The sequence below is a fragment of the Lethenteron reissneri genome, chromosome 3, assembly GCF_015708825.2.
Source record: "Lethenteron reissneri isolate LAM-NWPU_2019-01 chromosome 3, ASM1570882v1, whole genome shotgun sequence".
Taxonomy (NCBI): domain Eukaryota; kingdom Metazoa; phylum Chordata; class Hyperoartia; order Petromyzontiformes; family Petromyzontidae; genus Lethenteron; species Lethenteron reissneri.
In genome coordinates this window covers 5,898,618-5,916,800 of record NC_083781.1, presented here as the reverse complement: position 1 = coordinate 5,916,800, position 18,183 = coordinate 5,898,618, and the positions used below count along the sequence as shown (strand labels likewise).

The 18,183-nt window shown below is 47.9% G+C and overlaps 1 protein-coding gene across 1 annotated transcript in view; it reads left to right on the top strand.

The window, feature by feature from the left end:
- LOC133347817 (cytoplasmic phosphatidylinositol transfer protein 1-like) overlaps positions 1–18,183 on the top strand; it is a 103,549-nt gene that overhangs the window by 26,205 nt on the left and 59,161 nt on the right. Inside the window, exon 3 of the mRNA XM_061560459.1 lies at positions 14,624–14,712. Coding sequence (XP_061416443.1) covers positions 14,624–14,712 — 89 coding nt within the window. The remainder of the gene's footprint in view (positions 1–14,623; positions 14,713–18,183) is intronic.

Genomic DNA, 18,183 nt, shown 5'->3' with positions numbered 1-18,183 from the left:
TCTGGCGACAATTTTACGGGTTTTTTTTCAAAGGGAAGCGAGCGAATGAATGCGCTGCCCTGATAATGAAATTGGAATTTCATTTTGTGATTGTGTAGCACCGAGGTGAACGCTCTGGAACTCTCGGGCGCGACGCCCGTGCCCCGCGGGGTCGGCGCGTGTCCACGTACGCCGCTCGGCTCGCTTTGCTCGCGGCTCGCACGATCAGCGCCGTCGCGCTGTGGTCGGTGCGCTGCGGCCGGAACGATGTGGCAGGCACGCTGTGGCAGGCACGCTGAGCTATTTTTTTTTTCAGTAAAGTGACGTTAAGTCACGTAGAAGGGAAATAATAAAATAATATTATTTTACTATATTATTTTATTATTTTATTATGTTATATTTTATTATTTTATTATTTCCCTTCTACGTGACTTTACCAAAAGAACCAAGAAGATGAATCCCTGCAGTCACAAAAGCTTTAAATCGAAATTTAAAGTGACGTAGATAAAAAATGAAATAAATTAAAATGAAAACAACTAAATTCAATCACGACGTTTCGGAAGCAACACAAGCCTCCGTCTTCAGATGGAACCTTAACCGAAAAAAACAAAAAGTATGGATCCTTGCAGTCACGAAAACTTCAAATCTAGAAAGAAGGAACGATGTGGCAGGCGCGCTGTGGCCAGCGAGCTGTGGCTGGGGAATTGTAGCTCGGGAGCTGTGGTCGAAACCGCTGTGACCAGAGCGCTGTGGCCAAGGAGCGGTGTGACCAAGAAGCGGTGTGGCCGTGGTGCTGTGGCCGGAGCGCCTTGGGCTGAGCACTCCGCAGCAAGTCCTCGCTCTGAGCCTCAAGCGGCAGGGCGCGAGAGGCTCGCAATCTGAAGTCTGCGAGTTCAAATCCTGCTTCAGGTGTTAACTTGAGCCCATCATTCCTCGGAGGGTCGTCGATGCAATGAGCAACCACCTTTGCGAGAAGGTAGAATTTCCATCACCGGCTTAAGGGTCATAAACATTTGCAAAATGAGCGGCAATTTGACGCTCGATACGTCAGGAAATCTCCTCGACTCGTTTCGTTTGTTTGTCGTGGGACACGAGCGAAGGCATCGCTCGCGCGCGCGGCCCTCTGTTGAGGGCGCCGTGTATCTAAATGCAAAGCTGCGCGCAAGGCAGATGTCAGAGCCGCAATGCAAGACTCGCACCGGCATGAATTATTCATCTCGGTGTGGCATGCGTTGGGGATGAGGGGGGCGGACGAGCTGGGTGTGGGGAGGGGGGTGAGCGGCAAGCAGTACAAGGGAGGGGAGGATGGGGCAGAAGAAAGAAGGGAGAAGGGGTGGGTGTTGGTGGATGAGGATGAGGAGGAGGAGGCAATGGAGGAAGCGCGTGAGGGGAGAAGAGGAGGAGGGGGACTTTTGGGTAGATTGTCCCTGCGTGAACCTTTGTGAAGGAATTGCATAGCAACGACCGTTGCCGTCGATGCGGCTTGCCAAAGGCTTGTGGGATCTCTCTCAGATCGCCCGCCCGCCCGTCCGCGGACGAGCGACGGCTGACAGGATCTGCTGCCCGTTGTTACAGCAACCACTCGCGGAGGAGGTGCGCACTTCGCGCAAGCGGTCGACAATTTGCCGTGGCGTATAAAGGGAGAACCGTTGGGACTTCGTGCTTCGCGGCGCTTTGTTAATCCACTGCTGGATTAAGGCCCCCGCTCTTGCCGTGTCGATCATGCGAGTTGGTCGCGGGTAGGATTTGAACTCCGGTGGGCGGGTTCGTAACGTGGTGTGTGTGCCAGCACCGCTGCGGGTGTTTCGTTAGGCGAACACGCGCCGTCTCCTTCACGGTGGACTTCAAAGATCCCTTGACGTCCTTCGCAAGGACAGGCCAATTGTGCGCCGACGTACAATCGTGATCAAACATTTGACGCATTCGTTTTTTAATCACCCGAAATAAATGACTCTCGAATGGGATTTTACGCCGTAGCAGCAATCGTCGCTTTCCCTCCACGCGAAAACTTGGCAGGACCCTCCTGGTAAAAGGAGTCACGAGACTGAGTGAGGCTTCCCTGGAAAGACAAGCGTCATAATACTTAGACAAATAATAATAATAACCACTGAAAACGAACGCACTCGCCGATTGAACGCCGCATGCACAGGCGCAAGGCCTCGTGCCACACGCAAATGAACCACAAAACCTCGCTGATTTCGTCAAGGAGCTCCGGTCATCCTCGTAGCAAAGACGGCCACCGCATTGCGCACTATCAGATGCGCTTCTGCGGCCGTCTGGAACGCTCTTCCTCTCCGATATTAGGAAGCCACTGGAGCTGTACACTTTTAAATCTAGATTGAAAACTAATTACATTTTTAATGGCTTTTTGCGTTCAGTTTATTGTCCTTCCCCGCACCTCCGATTGGCACGGTTGGCTACGTACGGTGCGAAAGAAGTTCAGACGCTGTCTCCCCGACAGACCTGGTCTTCACCTGAGGACGGCTGCTTGCGTTGTGGCCGATACGTCGTGAGAATTATTTTATTATGTTTTATTTTTATTATTTTATTATTTCCCTTCTACGTGACTTTACCGAAAGAACCAAGAAGATGAATCCCTGCAGTCACGAAAGCTTTACATCGAAATTTAAGTTCAACATAACTTGCGTACATACACAGCCACTCGCGCGAGATCGGTGTCCCGAACCTGAGTTTGCCGGGGACCCACGATGCTAGAACCACAGCATAGAAACACGTGGGGGAGAGATTGGCCTTGTGGAATGCCGTTCCATCGTGCCCCACCATCAAGTCACGTGTGTGTGTGTGTGAGCATGTGTGCGTGTGTGAGCATGTGTGTGTGTGTCAGCATGTGTGTGTGAGCATGTGTGTGTGAGCGTGTGTGTGTGTGAGCATGTCTTTGTGAGCATGTGTGTGTGTGTGAGCATGTGTGTGTGTGTGGGCATGTGTGTGTGAGCATGTGTGTGTGTGAGCATTTGCTTGTGTGTGTGAGCATGTATGTGAGAATGTGTGTGTGTGAGCATGTTAGCGCACTGCACTATGAAACCCGAGTTCGATTCCCTCTCATGGCCAACACCAGTGACGATTATCCGAACCGTTATAGGCCTCCCCTAGGCCGACTTAGCTTCAAATGAGTGTGTAAACACCACCACTGGGAAGACAAAGGCAGCCGGGCGTGGTGTTGGCCACCCACCCCCTCGTGTGCTGTGCCGGCCTTCATAGGTGCTCGCTAACAGCACTTGCCCAAACAGTCTGTTAATGCTTTTTGGGGGATATTTATTTCGTCTGTTTAAACAAACATCATGGTTGTCTAAATAATCTGCGTGATGTGGTGGTGCTGCGGTCCGAGTAATCGACTCACATTCTCACGAGGGAAGGAGTTCAACTCCCAGTCAGGAATGGACTGTCATCACACCTCGTGGTTCGATAGAGGTGCCACTTTGTGAGACGTTCAAAGTGCCCTTCCGGTGTACATATTCATGTTGAACCACTTTCGTACCATACGTAGCCAACCCTGCTATGGAAAGACTGAGTGCCTGCCATGGCAACGTGAAATTTCCAGTACTTGCTGAGAAACCACCGGTGGAGATGATCGCTTTCGCATTGCGTGTTGGGAGGCAGGGAGACACCGACTTTTGGTGTCTCTGGTTAGAAAACCTGCAGGACACTTGAAGTATACTTTTTAAGTTTCCGAATAATTGATCAAAATCGAATGTCGATGTGTGACTTGTTCAGCAAATTAAGTCAAAGTTTGTTTTTGGGGCAAAATACATATTTTAAATAATGTCCATGTTTTAATTTAAAATGATATATTAGTGTTTTTTTATACAGTAGACTCTCGATTTTCCGCGAGCGGTTTATCCGATTTGTTGATTAACCAGACACCTGAGATTTTGACATGAATTAATAAGTCGTGGATTTTCCCTTAAGCCCAAATTAATAATCGAAAACAGTTCTACATTGTAATTTTTTTTAATGTGTATTACAAGTCACGTACTTAAACCGACCAAAAATGTTGCTGCGCTTAATTTGAAATCTTCGTGATCACCTCTACAGTACAGTAGTTGCATATCTTTACAACATTGGGCGGAGTTTGCTAGATTTGGATTGGCGTGGCTCTGCTATCCACTTAGTGGGCAAAGTCTTCTGTGCGGGAGCAGGAAAGTGTTATCACTGAGCACGCGCATCGATCGGTCGATCTGTAGTATACCTATACAGTATTAGTGGTTTTTGGCATAGAGATCCGTGGAAAATTTCTACGTTTGTATTATCCGTAATTTTTAGTTATCCACGGTCATCCTCCCAGTCATTAGCGCAGACAACGGACAGTCTCCTGTAATTGATAACAAATATATTTAAGTATTACTAATGAAACCAATGATGATGATGATAATAATAACAAAATTATTCTGGTGTTTTTGTTTAATCGTCCTGCCAGAGAACAACAAGAAGCCTTTCAAAACGGGAGAGCAATTTCTCTAATAGGGCACCTCGTAAATGTAATTAGGGAGCGGCGCGTGTTTACGGTGCGGAAATTGCCATGACGCTCTGCGACGGTCGGTTTGAATATGAAACGCAACAATGACATTTCTCATCGCGGTAATTCACGAGCGCGCTTTATTTGCGTTCGCAAAACGCCGGGTAGCACGCTCGTCAATAAATAAAGAACAATTGAGCGGAGCGCCGCTGCAAAGTGGCATCTGTCTGCGCTGTGTCACTGAGTGCTGCACTCCTGTTCCGTTCCCGTTCTGCTCTAATGTGCACCGGTGCCTACTTCGCTGGCGCCGATATTGGCACGTAGAATAAATATTGATTGAGTGAGTGTTGCCATCGCCTCCCGCCTCCCGTCCTCCATGTTGGTACATCTTACTCTGCTTGTTATAGCTGTTGTATGTGTTTTTCCCGCTTTCATCCCAATTTTGCTGTCAGTGTCATGGAACCCAATTCAGAACTCACAAAGCGGTGCAAGCCCACGGAACCGGATGTCACAGGGCTACTGCTAAGATTCATTCAGCCACCCTCTGGTCTGCACAATAGGGGGCAGCACTTTCCCACTCGCTCTGCCACTGAGAACAAATGTCCATCGCATAATAGTGAAACTGATATATTTTCAAAATATAGTGCTGGAACTTATCCAAATAAGTGACAAATCTAAGTTCATGTCGCGGTTTGCTGTCCATTCACTGGTGACTAGGCTGAGATCTCTGCATTTGAGAAGCCGGCTTAACCACAGTTGAACTGCCTGTATTCGAACCCAGGATCACGGCGGTGCCAAATCGGCACCCTGACCTCTGAGCCATGCGGTCACCTCTCTTTGGTTGAACTTATTTGAAATCCCTGGCTCCCTACACGTGCCCTAGCCAACTTCGGGATCCCGAGTAAGGTGCTGGGTAGACTCCGGTTTGTTCAGAATGCAGCGGCCCACAGTGTATTACGCGCACACCATTTCAAACATCACGCCTCGTTCTCTTGCCTCTGCATTGGCTGCCAGTCAAGTATCGTGTGGACTATAAGATCTGACTGCTGACTTACACGGCTTTCAATGGGTTAGCCTCACAATATCTGCAGGAACTGATGCATGTTTATTCTCCAACGATGTCCCTGAGATATTCCGATCGTATTATTCTCAGTACTCTTGAGGCCAAGGCTCTGTTCCTGGGGTGATGGGGCTTTTGACAGTGCAGCTCTCAGACTATGGAACGCGTTGCCTTTGGTGATGAAGACAATCGGAGTGATGCGAACTATTTAAGAGTATAAACTGTATAGCTCTTTTTTCAGAAGCGACCTGGCCGCAGATGATAGCTCAACGAAGTGGCTTATCAAGTGGACATCTATAGCAGCCAGATAACTCTAAATGCACGTTACTAAATGTGGAGTGAAAAACCGGACGGCCCGGAGAAAAATCTACGTGACCATGGGGAGAGAGACACGTAGACTCCAAATAAACAGGGTGTTCATGGTTCGGGATGAAACTCACGACCTCCTGTATACCAAGAGAGGTAGTTAATATCTCACCACAGTGGCGCCATAACTGGGAACTCAACTCGGGTCGCCCTAGTTAGTCGCAAAGTCTGCTAACCACTGAACCATCGCTTCTGTACTGCTTGCATGATAAGTATATTAGTTTGTAAAGTGCGCTAAAAATGTATCGTTTGAAGAATTGCATCTGATTTCTTATTTTCACGTCTTGAAAACTCTTTAAGTTGGCCTTCACTCCCCACCTCTGGCAGGTTAACCTGCAGAGTTTCTCCTGCAGTCCATACACGGCGTGCATTGGGAATCTACGGATGATAATGCCCCTTTGCAAATGCAAATTATTATTATTACGTTGTGCCGTGCGCCAGGTTCAAATGTAATTAATGCAAATCTCATCGTGAAACTATGAATCGTTTTGGTAATGACAGTGGTTGTGCGCGTAATCGCGGCCCGTCTGCAAAACAGAGATAGGCCACGGAAATGAGGAACCACTTATCCTGGTGAATAGGTGCCATTGTCATCCGCAATTATGGGCATCAACTCATTGTCTTGGTTGGAGGTGCGGTAGACATGGCGTGGGGCAAAGCTGCCCACGGGTTTTTCTTCCCCTTTTCAATTGTGACAAATGGTGCCGACGCACGCTTCCACAACTGCAACACTGTGCAATGTGCGCATTTACTCCATTGTTGGACGATATTGAAAATAATGATAATAATAATAATAATTTGCAGCTCCTTTGTCGATGCGCTGCTGTATGAAGACGTGGGCTCTCTACGTTCGAGTTTGTCTGACGATTCTGCACAACGTTGATCAGTGTGGGTCGGTGAAGTTGGGGGCGGTGGCGGTGGGGGGGGTGAGGCGTGGGGAGAGAGAGCGCGTGTACATTTCTCTCCCTACTGATGTTGGCTGTGGCTGGGAATAATCGAATGCGGGTCGCCAGGTTCATAGCGCGGTGCGCTAACCCCTATCACTCCCCCCAGATTTCGTTAACATTTCGCCACGGTGGCGAGGTGTTAACTACCTCGCCTGGTATACAGGAGGTCGTGGGTTTCAACCCGACCATGACCCCTGTATGGTTGCAGTTTGTGTGTTCTCTCTCTCTCTTCCCGTGGTCGTGTGGATTTTTCTCCTGGTATTCCGGTTTTCCCTCCACATTTATAAACATGCGTTGAGATTATTTGGCTGCTACACGTTTCCACATGATGAGCCACTTTGTTGAGCTATAATTTGTGGCCAGGCCGCTTCTAAAAAAGGGTGATAAAGCTCAGTGGGGCCTTGCCTGCCAAAGGAAAAAATAGTTTTAAGTAGTTTAAGATAAATACTTGTCATATCTGTCATTCCATAGTAATTTACTTGACATCATTTGCACGTAAAATATGATCTTGATCCAACTGACGTTGCGTTGGCTTAAGAGTGTCCCAACCGAATTGTAAAATTGGGTTTATTTTTCCGCAGTATGACACATTTGGTTATATCCGCCGGCACGAGGGTATTTTATTATCCATTCGTGTATCTGAATTGGCTGCAATAACACGTTTGTGAAGAAGGAAAAAAAAAACAGGTTCTCAACGAGAGCGGTAATAAATTGACGGGAGCATCTGCAGCAACGGCGCATAGTAATTTCATACACTACATACACATTATATGCACTGCGTGTAAAATTACGGGCGTACAAATTACAATCTGCTCGCGTTTTGGGTTCAAAAGTACTTGCGGAGGCGTGCTTTGAGCTAAGGGCCGGTCTAAACCACTACGCGTTTTGCCGAATTTACGGATCAAACGCTTTAGAATTTCACGCACCGCTTCTGAAGCTTCCAGAACAACACGGATTCTTTCAGGCCGGGGTGAGGGTGGGGGCGGAGCGGGGATCAGCGGCACGAAAGTGTTTGAGGGTCTGTCGTTTCTATTTTTTTTGCTCGTTTCGGACCAAGTTTGACGAGATCGACTCGACCAGGAGGAGGCTTGACGGGAACGTAACCGGTGGCACTTGAGGTGTCTCGGGAACGAAACACCAGCGCCCGGAAACACGGGCCCAAACCCCGCCACGTTCATTTTGATTCGCACGGTGCGGTTTCGCTCCGCCTATTTTAGAACACTGGAACGGTTTTGGGTTCGTAGGTCGGCGCAGGGGGAAAACAAAAATACTTCAAATATTTCGCTAACTTCGTTGGTGGCCCTGAGCCGGTCATGGATTTTTCCTTCTTCCTTGTCGCAGATGTTCTGCCTCTCTCGTTGTAATGGCTGTTTGTTGACCTTACACTAAGCGAAATGCAATGCGACGATCGCAGGGTGACGACTGGCCGAGTCACCTCTCCGGCGTCTTCTCGGCTTGTATTTTCTGGCCGCACGTTGTTCGGCGTGGAGTCCGACGCTTGACACTGCTGCACACCCTGTAGGGGCTCCTTCAGGACGCGAAGCAAAAAAAACCATAGGCGGCCTCATCGTGCCGAGCAGCGCGCGATACAACACGGGCAACACATCGGGGACCTATACGGCAAAAACCCGTGAAAAAGCAGCACGCCGGTTGGCTGAGTTGAACCCCGACCACATTAGCACTCTCAACAACACTATTACGGGTCTCAACGTGGCGCTGCCAAAACTCATCGGATGCTGCCAATGCCGTCCCCGACATTGGGGCGATGAATACACAAAGACGTTGAGTTCTCCGATAGCGAGTCCGGAGTTGTAGGCGAGAGACGCGAGGGCGTCGTCCCGGCCCGCACACGACAAACAGCCTCCCTGAGCGCGCCGAAGTTGGCTGGCTCGCGGTCTCGGGCTGAACGCGCACACGCACAAAAGACTGAGACAGAGAGAGAGAGATAGGCGCTTCGTGAAGAGTTTTAGCTTCGCGTGGCCACCCAGCGTCTCTCGGGAGCCGCGCCATGCGGGCCCTCTAGCGCCGGCGGGGATTGGGGATTCCGCGGCCCCGGGGAGAGCCGGCTGCCTCCACTTAGCCCGATGGTGAAGAAGAATATCTCCCGAGCCCGAAGCCCAAGGCGCTTGTTGGTTGGTTTGAAAACCGCGCTCAGTCGCAGAGCGAGCAGCTGTCAGACTGCGCCCGTTTGTTTCTCGGAGGTGGCGTCTCGAGATTGTGCGCACGCTTCAAACGGGAGCAATTACGTTTCGCGCGCTCTGGGGACACCCGCCGCAACGTGAACGCACCAGCTGCTAATTATTGCGCGGATTTAAAATATCCAGTGGGAGTGTTCGTCGTGAGGAGAGAAAAAAAACAAGGCCATTGGATACCGCCGCTCAGGTTCTCGCGGTTGTGCCGCACGGTTCTCCACCCCCCCCCCCCCGCCCCCCCTCCCCCCGCCCGATAAACTTTCCTGTTGTACCGCTTGCGCTTTGCTCGGCACGATGTCCGACGTTTTAGGTGCACGTGTTAGGAGTCCTTCTCTTCGGGAATGTGAATGAAGCAACTCGCTCCCTCTCTCTCCCTCGATCACATCGCGTTGTCGGTTGCTGTCGGTTGTTGTGGGTTGTTGTGGGTTCTTGTGCATTGATTGGCTCAGTCCTCTCTGTTCGTCAGCCAGGCCACGTTTTTGCTTCATCTAGGAGTAAACCGGTAGCAGCCAGAGAGCTCATCATTTGGGTGGGTGAACGGGGGGGGGGGGGTGGATCCAGAGATTACAATGAGTAAAACCCAAAAGTGATGCCTCCAGATTTCCCCCGTAACTTGTTTGGTTTTATTATGAAATGTTACGCGCACAATTATTGGACACGATCAAGAAATTCTTCTTCTTAAATCCTTTATTAAATCCTTTATATTAAGTTCGCTTGCTTGCTTGCGTGCTTGCGTGCTTGCTTGCTTGCTTACGACCGTGCAAATCTTTCGGTCGTTTTTTAACTTACTTCCCGTGATCCAATCGAGCTGACATTTTGCACACAGACTCGTTGTGCGAGACAATTAATGTTCGTGAAAAAAACATTCCAAAATTTTACACTGTTTAGGGAAAACAAATTAAATATTTAATTACCAATTGCTTAATACTGGCAGACAATCATCTGACCCATAGGTGGCAGCCATCTCAAGCCAGAGGAGGAGATGACTCTAGCTGCCACGCATATAAAGGATTTATAGTGAAAAACTTTGTTTTTACGGGTTATACTTATTTTTCTTTCGTACAGCTGATGTAGATGCAGAGCGACAATTACAATTTCGCATTCAGGTGGTCAAGCCAGGTGACCACATCAAAAGTAGCGAGCTGAGAATACCGCCACGATGTCTCCTTCGTATTTCTGGATCGGGCATTGCGTCATTGAGTATTGTACGACGAAGCAGTTGAAAGTCCGTATTCGCAACATGTATCAAGACATTCATTCCGAAGCCTGTGAAAATCCGAGGCCATGCCATTGGACTTACGCTGTCCGAACCACGGTGCAAACCCAGGACCTCTCACAATTCAATCTCTTCACCCTCTTTCAGGGATGGCTACGTAGGCAACATTTTGTAAATGACCCCACTTTGCGCAGGCAGGGTTCTGTTTGCTAATGGCTGCTTGACATTTGATCGATCTTTTTACCGTGATGGAGCGTTGGCCCAGGTTCCCTGTTGGCGCAAGTGAATAGAAAAGCGATGCAGACGGTGTTGATGAACAGCACTTGTGACATTCCCCATGAATGAATATCAAAACTCTCCTGTCGTTTCAATACGAACAAAAAGTCATCTAAAAAAAAAAAGGCAATACTTTTTTTGGCCTTCACTCGCCGTGTTGAATTGTCATTCTAAAATGTTTATTTTTTTTACACGCTTTCTTTTAACTCACTCTGTTGTTGTCGTTGTTGTATCCTCAAATCTTGTAACTCAATTTTAACCCACTTCCCAATGTGGTATCGACTGCAAACTTGGTATACTTATGTCATACAGATGACAATACTATATTCTATCATTAAAAAATATATGCTTTTTAATATTATTTTTTATGTGTTATGTTTCGGCTTGGGTCTAATTGTCCACGGTCAACTGACGTTGGCTGTAATTGGCCACGGTCCCTTACGTTATGGCAAGCTTCGGGGCCACGTCCTGGGGTCGTGGAGTTCTGCCATTACTAGTACATTTCATAAAAGCGTGTTTAAAAAAAAGTTTTCTTTAATATTACTTATTTAGCTAAACATCATCTCTGGATGTGAGTCCAAGAATGAAAGCAAACAGGGGGAGAGAGTTGTGAGGGTTCTCTCTTTGGCTAAGCTGGCACAAGACCGCACCTTGTTTATAAACCCTGTCACTCGTAACACACCAGGACGTTAGCTGGACAAAAGAGGCACGGTGACACGAGATCGGAGTAGAATGCCTGAAATTAAAACATTGGTGGTTATATATGTAGAAACAAAAGCCACCTGAAGGACTTTTTTGGGGGCAGAAGTCCCGTGGGAAGAAAACAAATAAACCACTTTTGCAGCTGTTTCCCGACGCAATGGTTGACAAGGGCTCTGTGACAGATCCAAAATTATTTCACCATCTCAAGAGCACGATGCTAATAGCATAATTGGAATTAATTGGGGGGGGGGGGGAAATGACAATACCTTATTATTATTATTGCACATCGTGAACTACAAATCAAAAATAAGCAAGATTTGTTAGAGATAGGTTCGGCACAAAAGCCAGCTTTGTGGCATTATTTGCATCTCCTTCACTTGTACATAATCTCAAGGCTGAGCTGGAAATAGCGTGGTTCGTTTTGAATAACAATTACCCATCGGGAAGACATCCGTGGGAGATTAGTGGATAAAATACCCTCGGTGACAACAGAGATTGACCTCGCCGCAAGTTTGGCCGTATGCAAAATTCCGGTGTGCGTTAGGGGGGGGGAAAGCGGTTGTGATTCCGATTCAGTTCCCCCTGGATTTTCAGACCGATTTATCACACCGGAAGGGCAAGGGATTTGCGGTGGAGAAATACAAATCAGCTGATTTGATTCGAGATGCAGCCCTACCACTTGCACTGACAACGATGCTATTCCTGGAATGTGAAACACGCATTTGCAGCTGGGGGTCTGTGGCTGGTGGAGCGGTGGGCTCAAGGCCACTAGGCCACGATTTTAAATCCTGGCCAGGGTCAAAGCAGACCAGGGATGAATTTTAAACATGAAAATGTAGGCCTTCAGATTTTCACATTTTTGAGTGACAACTGCAGATTTAATTTTTTTCCCTTCAAATTGTCCGATAATTTATAGGATGCAATATATGTATTCGTGCTAACAGTGAAATGACCCGACGCCATGTAATACGTGATGCGATCTCCCGTGACGTCGTACTTTCAGATCAATACGAAACGCGAGCTTTTTCGGATCATCCAAAATGTTATTTCTCGACCAGAATTTCACACTTTCTGACCACATTTCAAGATTCTGTGCATCGTATTCTTTCGTATGGTGTTTGACAAAAAATCAGCAGGCTACAATTTTACGTTTAATTGTGTAAGCCATTCCACAGCCTTTGTCTTCCAAACTACTTCCTCCCCCGTTTCAATGTTTACGTGTTAAACGGAAGCCAGTTACCCAGCTGGTTTCCGTGGTAACGACCCACGGCTACTAACATTGTTGGGGTGGAGAGGAGCCCAGCCAGCAGCCAGCCAGGAAACTGGAGGCGTAGATTATTTTTTTAATTGTAGTAAGATTTCTAGCCCGTATGCATTTCCCTGTTACTCTGCGGGTTTCTTCATCATTTAGAGAAAGCGTTGGATTTTAATGTGTTCCGTTTCACCATGTTGAAATGTGGTGGCATTTGGACACCGTATGAATCCGCATTGTTATTGTTCGCAGTGGTCGTGAAGCAAGACCCCAGCACCGCAGCGTGCGGTGAGAGGGCCTTGCAGTGAATATCTTTCCTTGCACACCCACCACCACCTCCGCGCCTCCATCAAAAATACAACAACATTTTCTGGAGCGCGGCGACCACGCGGAAAGGGCGCGCACCTTTTAGCAATGGTCGAATGAGAAGTGCGAAAACGCACGCGCTCACGATATTCGGCACTCGGCTGAGAACGCATCCCCGGGCCCCCTGTTTTTGCGAGCAGCGCTCGTGCCGCTCCGGAGACGCGTTCGCCATTGCTGTTCGCGATGCGTCGGGCGTGTTTGTGAGTCGGCGTGCCCTCGCTTCTCTTCGACGCTCTCGTCGACGTAGAATGGCTTACTTTGTGAAACCTTGCATGCCAATTTGGGTGGTTTTTTTTGTGTGGAGGAGGTGGCGGGCGTGGGCTTGGGGGGTGGTGGGTGGTGGGTGGTGGTTGGGGGGCGAAACGGCCCAATGCAAAAATGTCAACGATCTATTTGTGTAAAGATTCCAATGTTGAACATAAATGCGAGAGACAAAAAAAAACCTTTGCCTATCATGTAGCTCTCGGCAGCTCTGACCTATATGTGTCAGTGGCAAGCTCGAGCCCAGGGCTATCCTGTAGCAGATCAACGCTAAAATGCAGCGAAATTGGACAATTAAAACCGAAACGTGGGAGGGATGACAGCACTCGCCATTATCGTTTGTAATTTTCTACGAGACTCTTGTGTTTATGGTACGACTCTGCTCAGTGTGTGCAAGGCGCGCACGCACGCGTGTGTTTATGCACGTGCGTCAGCGGGGAGCGGTGGCGTCGCGGTTAGCGCGACTGCCCTACGAAGCCGGCGACCCGAGTTCGATTCCCGTTCATGGCCAACACCGGTAACGAGTATCTGAACCAGTCCTGGGGGCCTCCTCCCTTAGGTCGACTCAGCCTCAAATGGGTACCTGGTGTGGTATGTAAATATCGCCACTGGGGAGACAAAGGCGGCCAGGTGTGGTGCTGGCCACCCACCCCCTCGCGTGCCGTTCCGGCCTTCATAGGTGCTCGCTAACAACACTTGCCTCCACAGTCTGTTAAGGCTATATAGGAGATCTTTGTCTTTGTGTGTGTATGTATGCATGCACGCATGCCTCTACTGAACTGACCAAAATTTGGTCTCAATGGTCAAACATGGTCTCATTTGCGCCAAAACAACTGCCAAAAGGAAACAGGTCAACGCCACTGGAATAGTGGACCTCAGACCTTCGTGGAGTGCGCTACGAATCCGGTAACCCGAGTTCGCTTCCCGCTCACGCCGAACACCATTGACGAATATCTGAACCGGTCCTGGGCCCTGCCTAGGTCGACTCAGCCTTGAATTTAGTACCAGGTATGGTGCGTGATCATCAGCGCTGGGGAGACAAATGCAGCCAGGTATGGTGATTGGCATGGTCCTGGCCTCACCACCCCCTCACGTATTGTGTTGGCCCTCATAGGTTTTAGCTAACAGTACTTGCCCCAACAGCCTCTAGAGGCTACATAAGGGATCCCTGTCTTTGTATGTGCGTAGCACCTGCACAACGATTCGTGCAATTTGCCACGAGCCTGTGTTCGATTCCAAAGGCGTGGACAAACATTACTGGCAAGTGAAATCTGAATACTGTGTGCCCCGGACCTCCCCTTGGTTGACTCAGCCTTAAATGGGTACCTGCTGCAGCATTGCAAACATCAGCACTAGAGAGACAAAGGTGGTCGCGTTTGGCATTGGCCACACCACCACTCTCATATGGCTTTGCTGGCCTGAGAAGGCACTTGCGAACGGCGCTTTTCGTCCGTTTTCTGGAGGGCTAACTGCAATATCCGTGTGTATGTGTGTGTTTGTCTCTCTGCGTCTTTGTCTTTGTACGTTGACAGTAAATTGCCGAGCTGGGCCCAGGCGGTTGTGCCCAGGATATTCTACGTGACGGAGAAGGCATGGAACTACTACCCGTACACCATCACAGGTCAGTGCCCGCTGCCATCTCCACGCCGCTGTTCGAAACATCATCTCCACCATGGGCCGTGGTCAATCTGCTGCTGGGTCAAGGCCTCCCCAAAGCCATCACCGTCCTCCCACGGTCCTATGATGCAACAGTGAAGCTAGCACCTGCACAAGAACTGAATTCGTTGCTCCATCTCTCTCCTTTTGTGGGCATCCTTTCGGACGCGTTTCCTTCCTCGGCTGTCATTATTGGTGACCAACGGCCATCGTCGCGATGTGTCCTGCCAAAAACCCTCTTCCTTTAAAATTCGTGTTCACCTCCACACGTTCTATACTCCACACACCTCCTCTTTCTTTCTTTCTCTCACTTGAATTCTGAGTACGCATCTCTGCACGCTTCTTTGCAAACCTTTTAGCGTTTGTCCAATTTTATTCACGAGTGTCCACAATGAATGAAAACCTTTTAAATCCATGGGGCACTTTGCTAAGTTACTTTGCACGATACTTGCATTATCATGCTAAAAGCCGGGTTCCAGTGAGATGTTCCATGACATTAACGCGCATTCGGTGCCTGAATAAGATTTTCGTCTGTTCAACATTTATTTTTTGCCAAGAATACTTTCCTAAAAATACATTGGGATGTTCTTTTTTTTAAGCGTTCGGGACAAAAAAGGAGGGGGATGGGGCGCGGGGGTGTGGGGGCGGTCATTGTTGGCTGCTCAGGTTAATGCAAGGATAGCAGCTGTCAATGCATGTGTAGGCCATGCGACAGCATTGACAATCCGATTGCTGATGCTGTTATTTAGTCATCACAGCAGAGCACCATCTACACTGAGCACCCCTGTGAAGGACTAGTCGCTTAACGACGGGGTCTCTATAGAGCCCAATATGTAGTGTGTAGTGTATAGTACTGTAATGTATTGTGTAGTGAATAGTAGTGTATAGTATTGTAGAGTAGAACCCCACTTAACGACCACCCCTGTGAATGACTAATTGATTAACGACGGGCCTCCATAGAGCCCAATGTGTAGTGTATAGTGTAGTGTATAGTAGTGTAGTGTATAGTAGTGTATAGTAGTGTAGTGTATAGTAGTGTAGTGTATAGTAGTGTAGTGTATAGTAGTGTATAGTAGTGTAGTGTATAGTGTAGTGTATAGTAGTGTAGTGTATAATAGTGTAGTGTATAGTGTAGTGTATAGTAGTGTAGTGTATAATAGTGTAGTGTATAGTGTAGTGTATAGTGTAGGGTATAGTAGTGTAGTTCCTCCATAGAGCCCAATATGTCCGCTTACCGACCATTCTCCTGTTAACAACATGCTGTTATAAGTACAGTAAATATGAATTAATGCATTAATTAACCATGTTTCTTTTAATAGTATGTGTTTATCATGTTTTTAGTATATTTATGTTTTAATACCCATTGTTTATTTTTTTTATTAAGTGCACTTTTTGGATGAAAATTTTTACGATGCTATCGGAACGAATTTAAGCCTTTAACTTCTGTTTCCTATATTCGCTTAACGACCAAATCATTTAATGACCGGTTTCGTGGAACCAATTACCGTCGTTAAGAGGGGTTCTACCTCTATTTGCTACTGCTGCTGCATTGGCAGTGGTGCACAAGCAAAACGAACGAAACAAACTCAACACATTGTTCAACAACACTGCGGCCTTGAACGAGAAAACTAAAATGGCGGTGGCTATGCAGACGTGTAATTCCAGCACTGTGGAGGCAGCGAGTGTCGGTGGATCACCGCACAAATGGTGTTGTGAAAAAACTCCCAGCTCGTGGGTGTCGAGGAGATACCATACTCTGGCTTGCCAGGAGAAGGCAGCACAGCAAATAGGTGGACCACATTTGTTCCATCTGTATGAGATGGCGTGTTTGCACCCTCGTACGCATGCATTTCCTCTCGACTGCTCTGGTTTCCCTCCAATATGTAAACACACATCAATTGGCCAATAACACCTTCATGTGAGAGGACCACAGAGCTTGGAGGGGAGGGAATTTTTCCCCTGCCCACCGCATGGCTCACTTTCCCACTTGTCCCTGCATCCTCTGAGTTGTTCTCTATCTTTAAGACTGAGCGAATGCCGTGCAGCGGCGTCTTACAAGTTCAAATGATCATTATTATTGAGGAAGACCAAAAATGGCAATTGGCTAGATATATCGTACGCATTTACATTTTTACTGATTGGCTGACCTGATAATATTCTGGAGGATGGGTGGGGAGAGAGCGGACTAAATGTTTGGCTTCATCATCCGACTTAGACAAAGAGAACCGCCAGAGGAACTCCTCAGACCGAGGCTCGACTAGAATTACACGGGGTCGTCACCAACTAGACCAGGGGTCGCCAACCAATATAACTGTCAAAAAAAACCTCAATGTTTTAAGAGCGGCAATGCATGTCATGAATACGGGAGACAGTGGACCCTTAATAAATAACTGTCGCAAAGCGGTTCCTCAGCAAGTTCCGGAGCCGCAGCTTGCCGACCCTGAACTAGGCCGAGACCATGACTGCCGACGGTCGCTTTCATCCCATTCCACTGTTGCTTTAGACCCCCCCCCCCACATTCAAAATTGAGACGATTGCCTTCGCCCCCATTGCAGAAGCATTGCTCTAATCGTAATCCTGACCACACTTCGACCCCTGTGGCTGATGAAAGGGGCTGCCGGTATCGATAACGTATTGATTCAATAATAATGTAGTGCACGGCCGGGGCGCGCTTCAGTAATGGAAAAGCAATATCCAGGTTTTGTGAAAATTTGGCCAGGTCAGGGATGAGGTTGACCTTGCGTGGGATTTCAGACGGCGCTACATGGATCAGCCGCGTTGCTATTTTTATTTCTGCAGAAGCTCGCCGCTGAATGCCGAATGACTGTAATGTAGGCAAGAGGCTGAATTTAAAATGTTACATTAAATGTATTACATGTAATGCCACACTGTCAGAAACCAATTTGTTTTGGCTTAGGGATAATAAACGAATGAATATTGTATTATGCATCAGGGTACTTTAATTATTTTGAAATATGAATTAAGAAAGCGGCTACATGCAATTGCTCTGTAAGAAAATTTAGAATAAATAAATTGGCTTTGCTAATGGTGCAACAATGTTTGGATTTTTCATCGCGGCAACATCGCGTGCGCTGCGAGCGAAATAAAAATAGAATGAAAGAGGAGGCAAACAATATCGCAATTAAATTTTTGTCGGAAATTATTCGGACATGCACACAAACATTCGACGACTATTCCCAGTCATCAAGCGACTGAGAAATAATATTTAACCCCATCCCCCCGCACCCCGTGCCCCCTCTGCTCGGCAAATCATGTTCGTGCTAGATTCAGTTTCCGAGAATACAAATTGGGTGACAGCTCGAGAGAGAGAGAGGGGGGGCGGGGGGGCTGTGGCAGGTTTCTGGGAGGGCAAACTGTTATAATTCTTGATTACAGAGTCATGACGGAACACATTTTCAAGTCTAAAGTTAGTGTC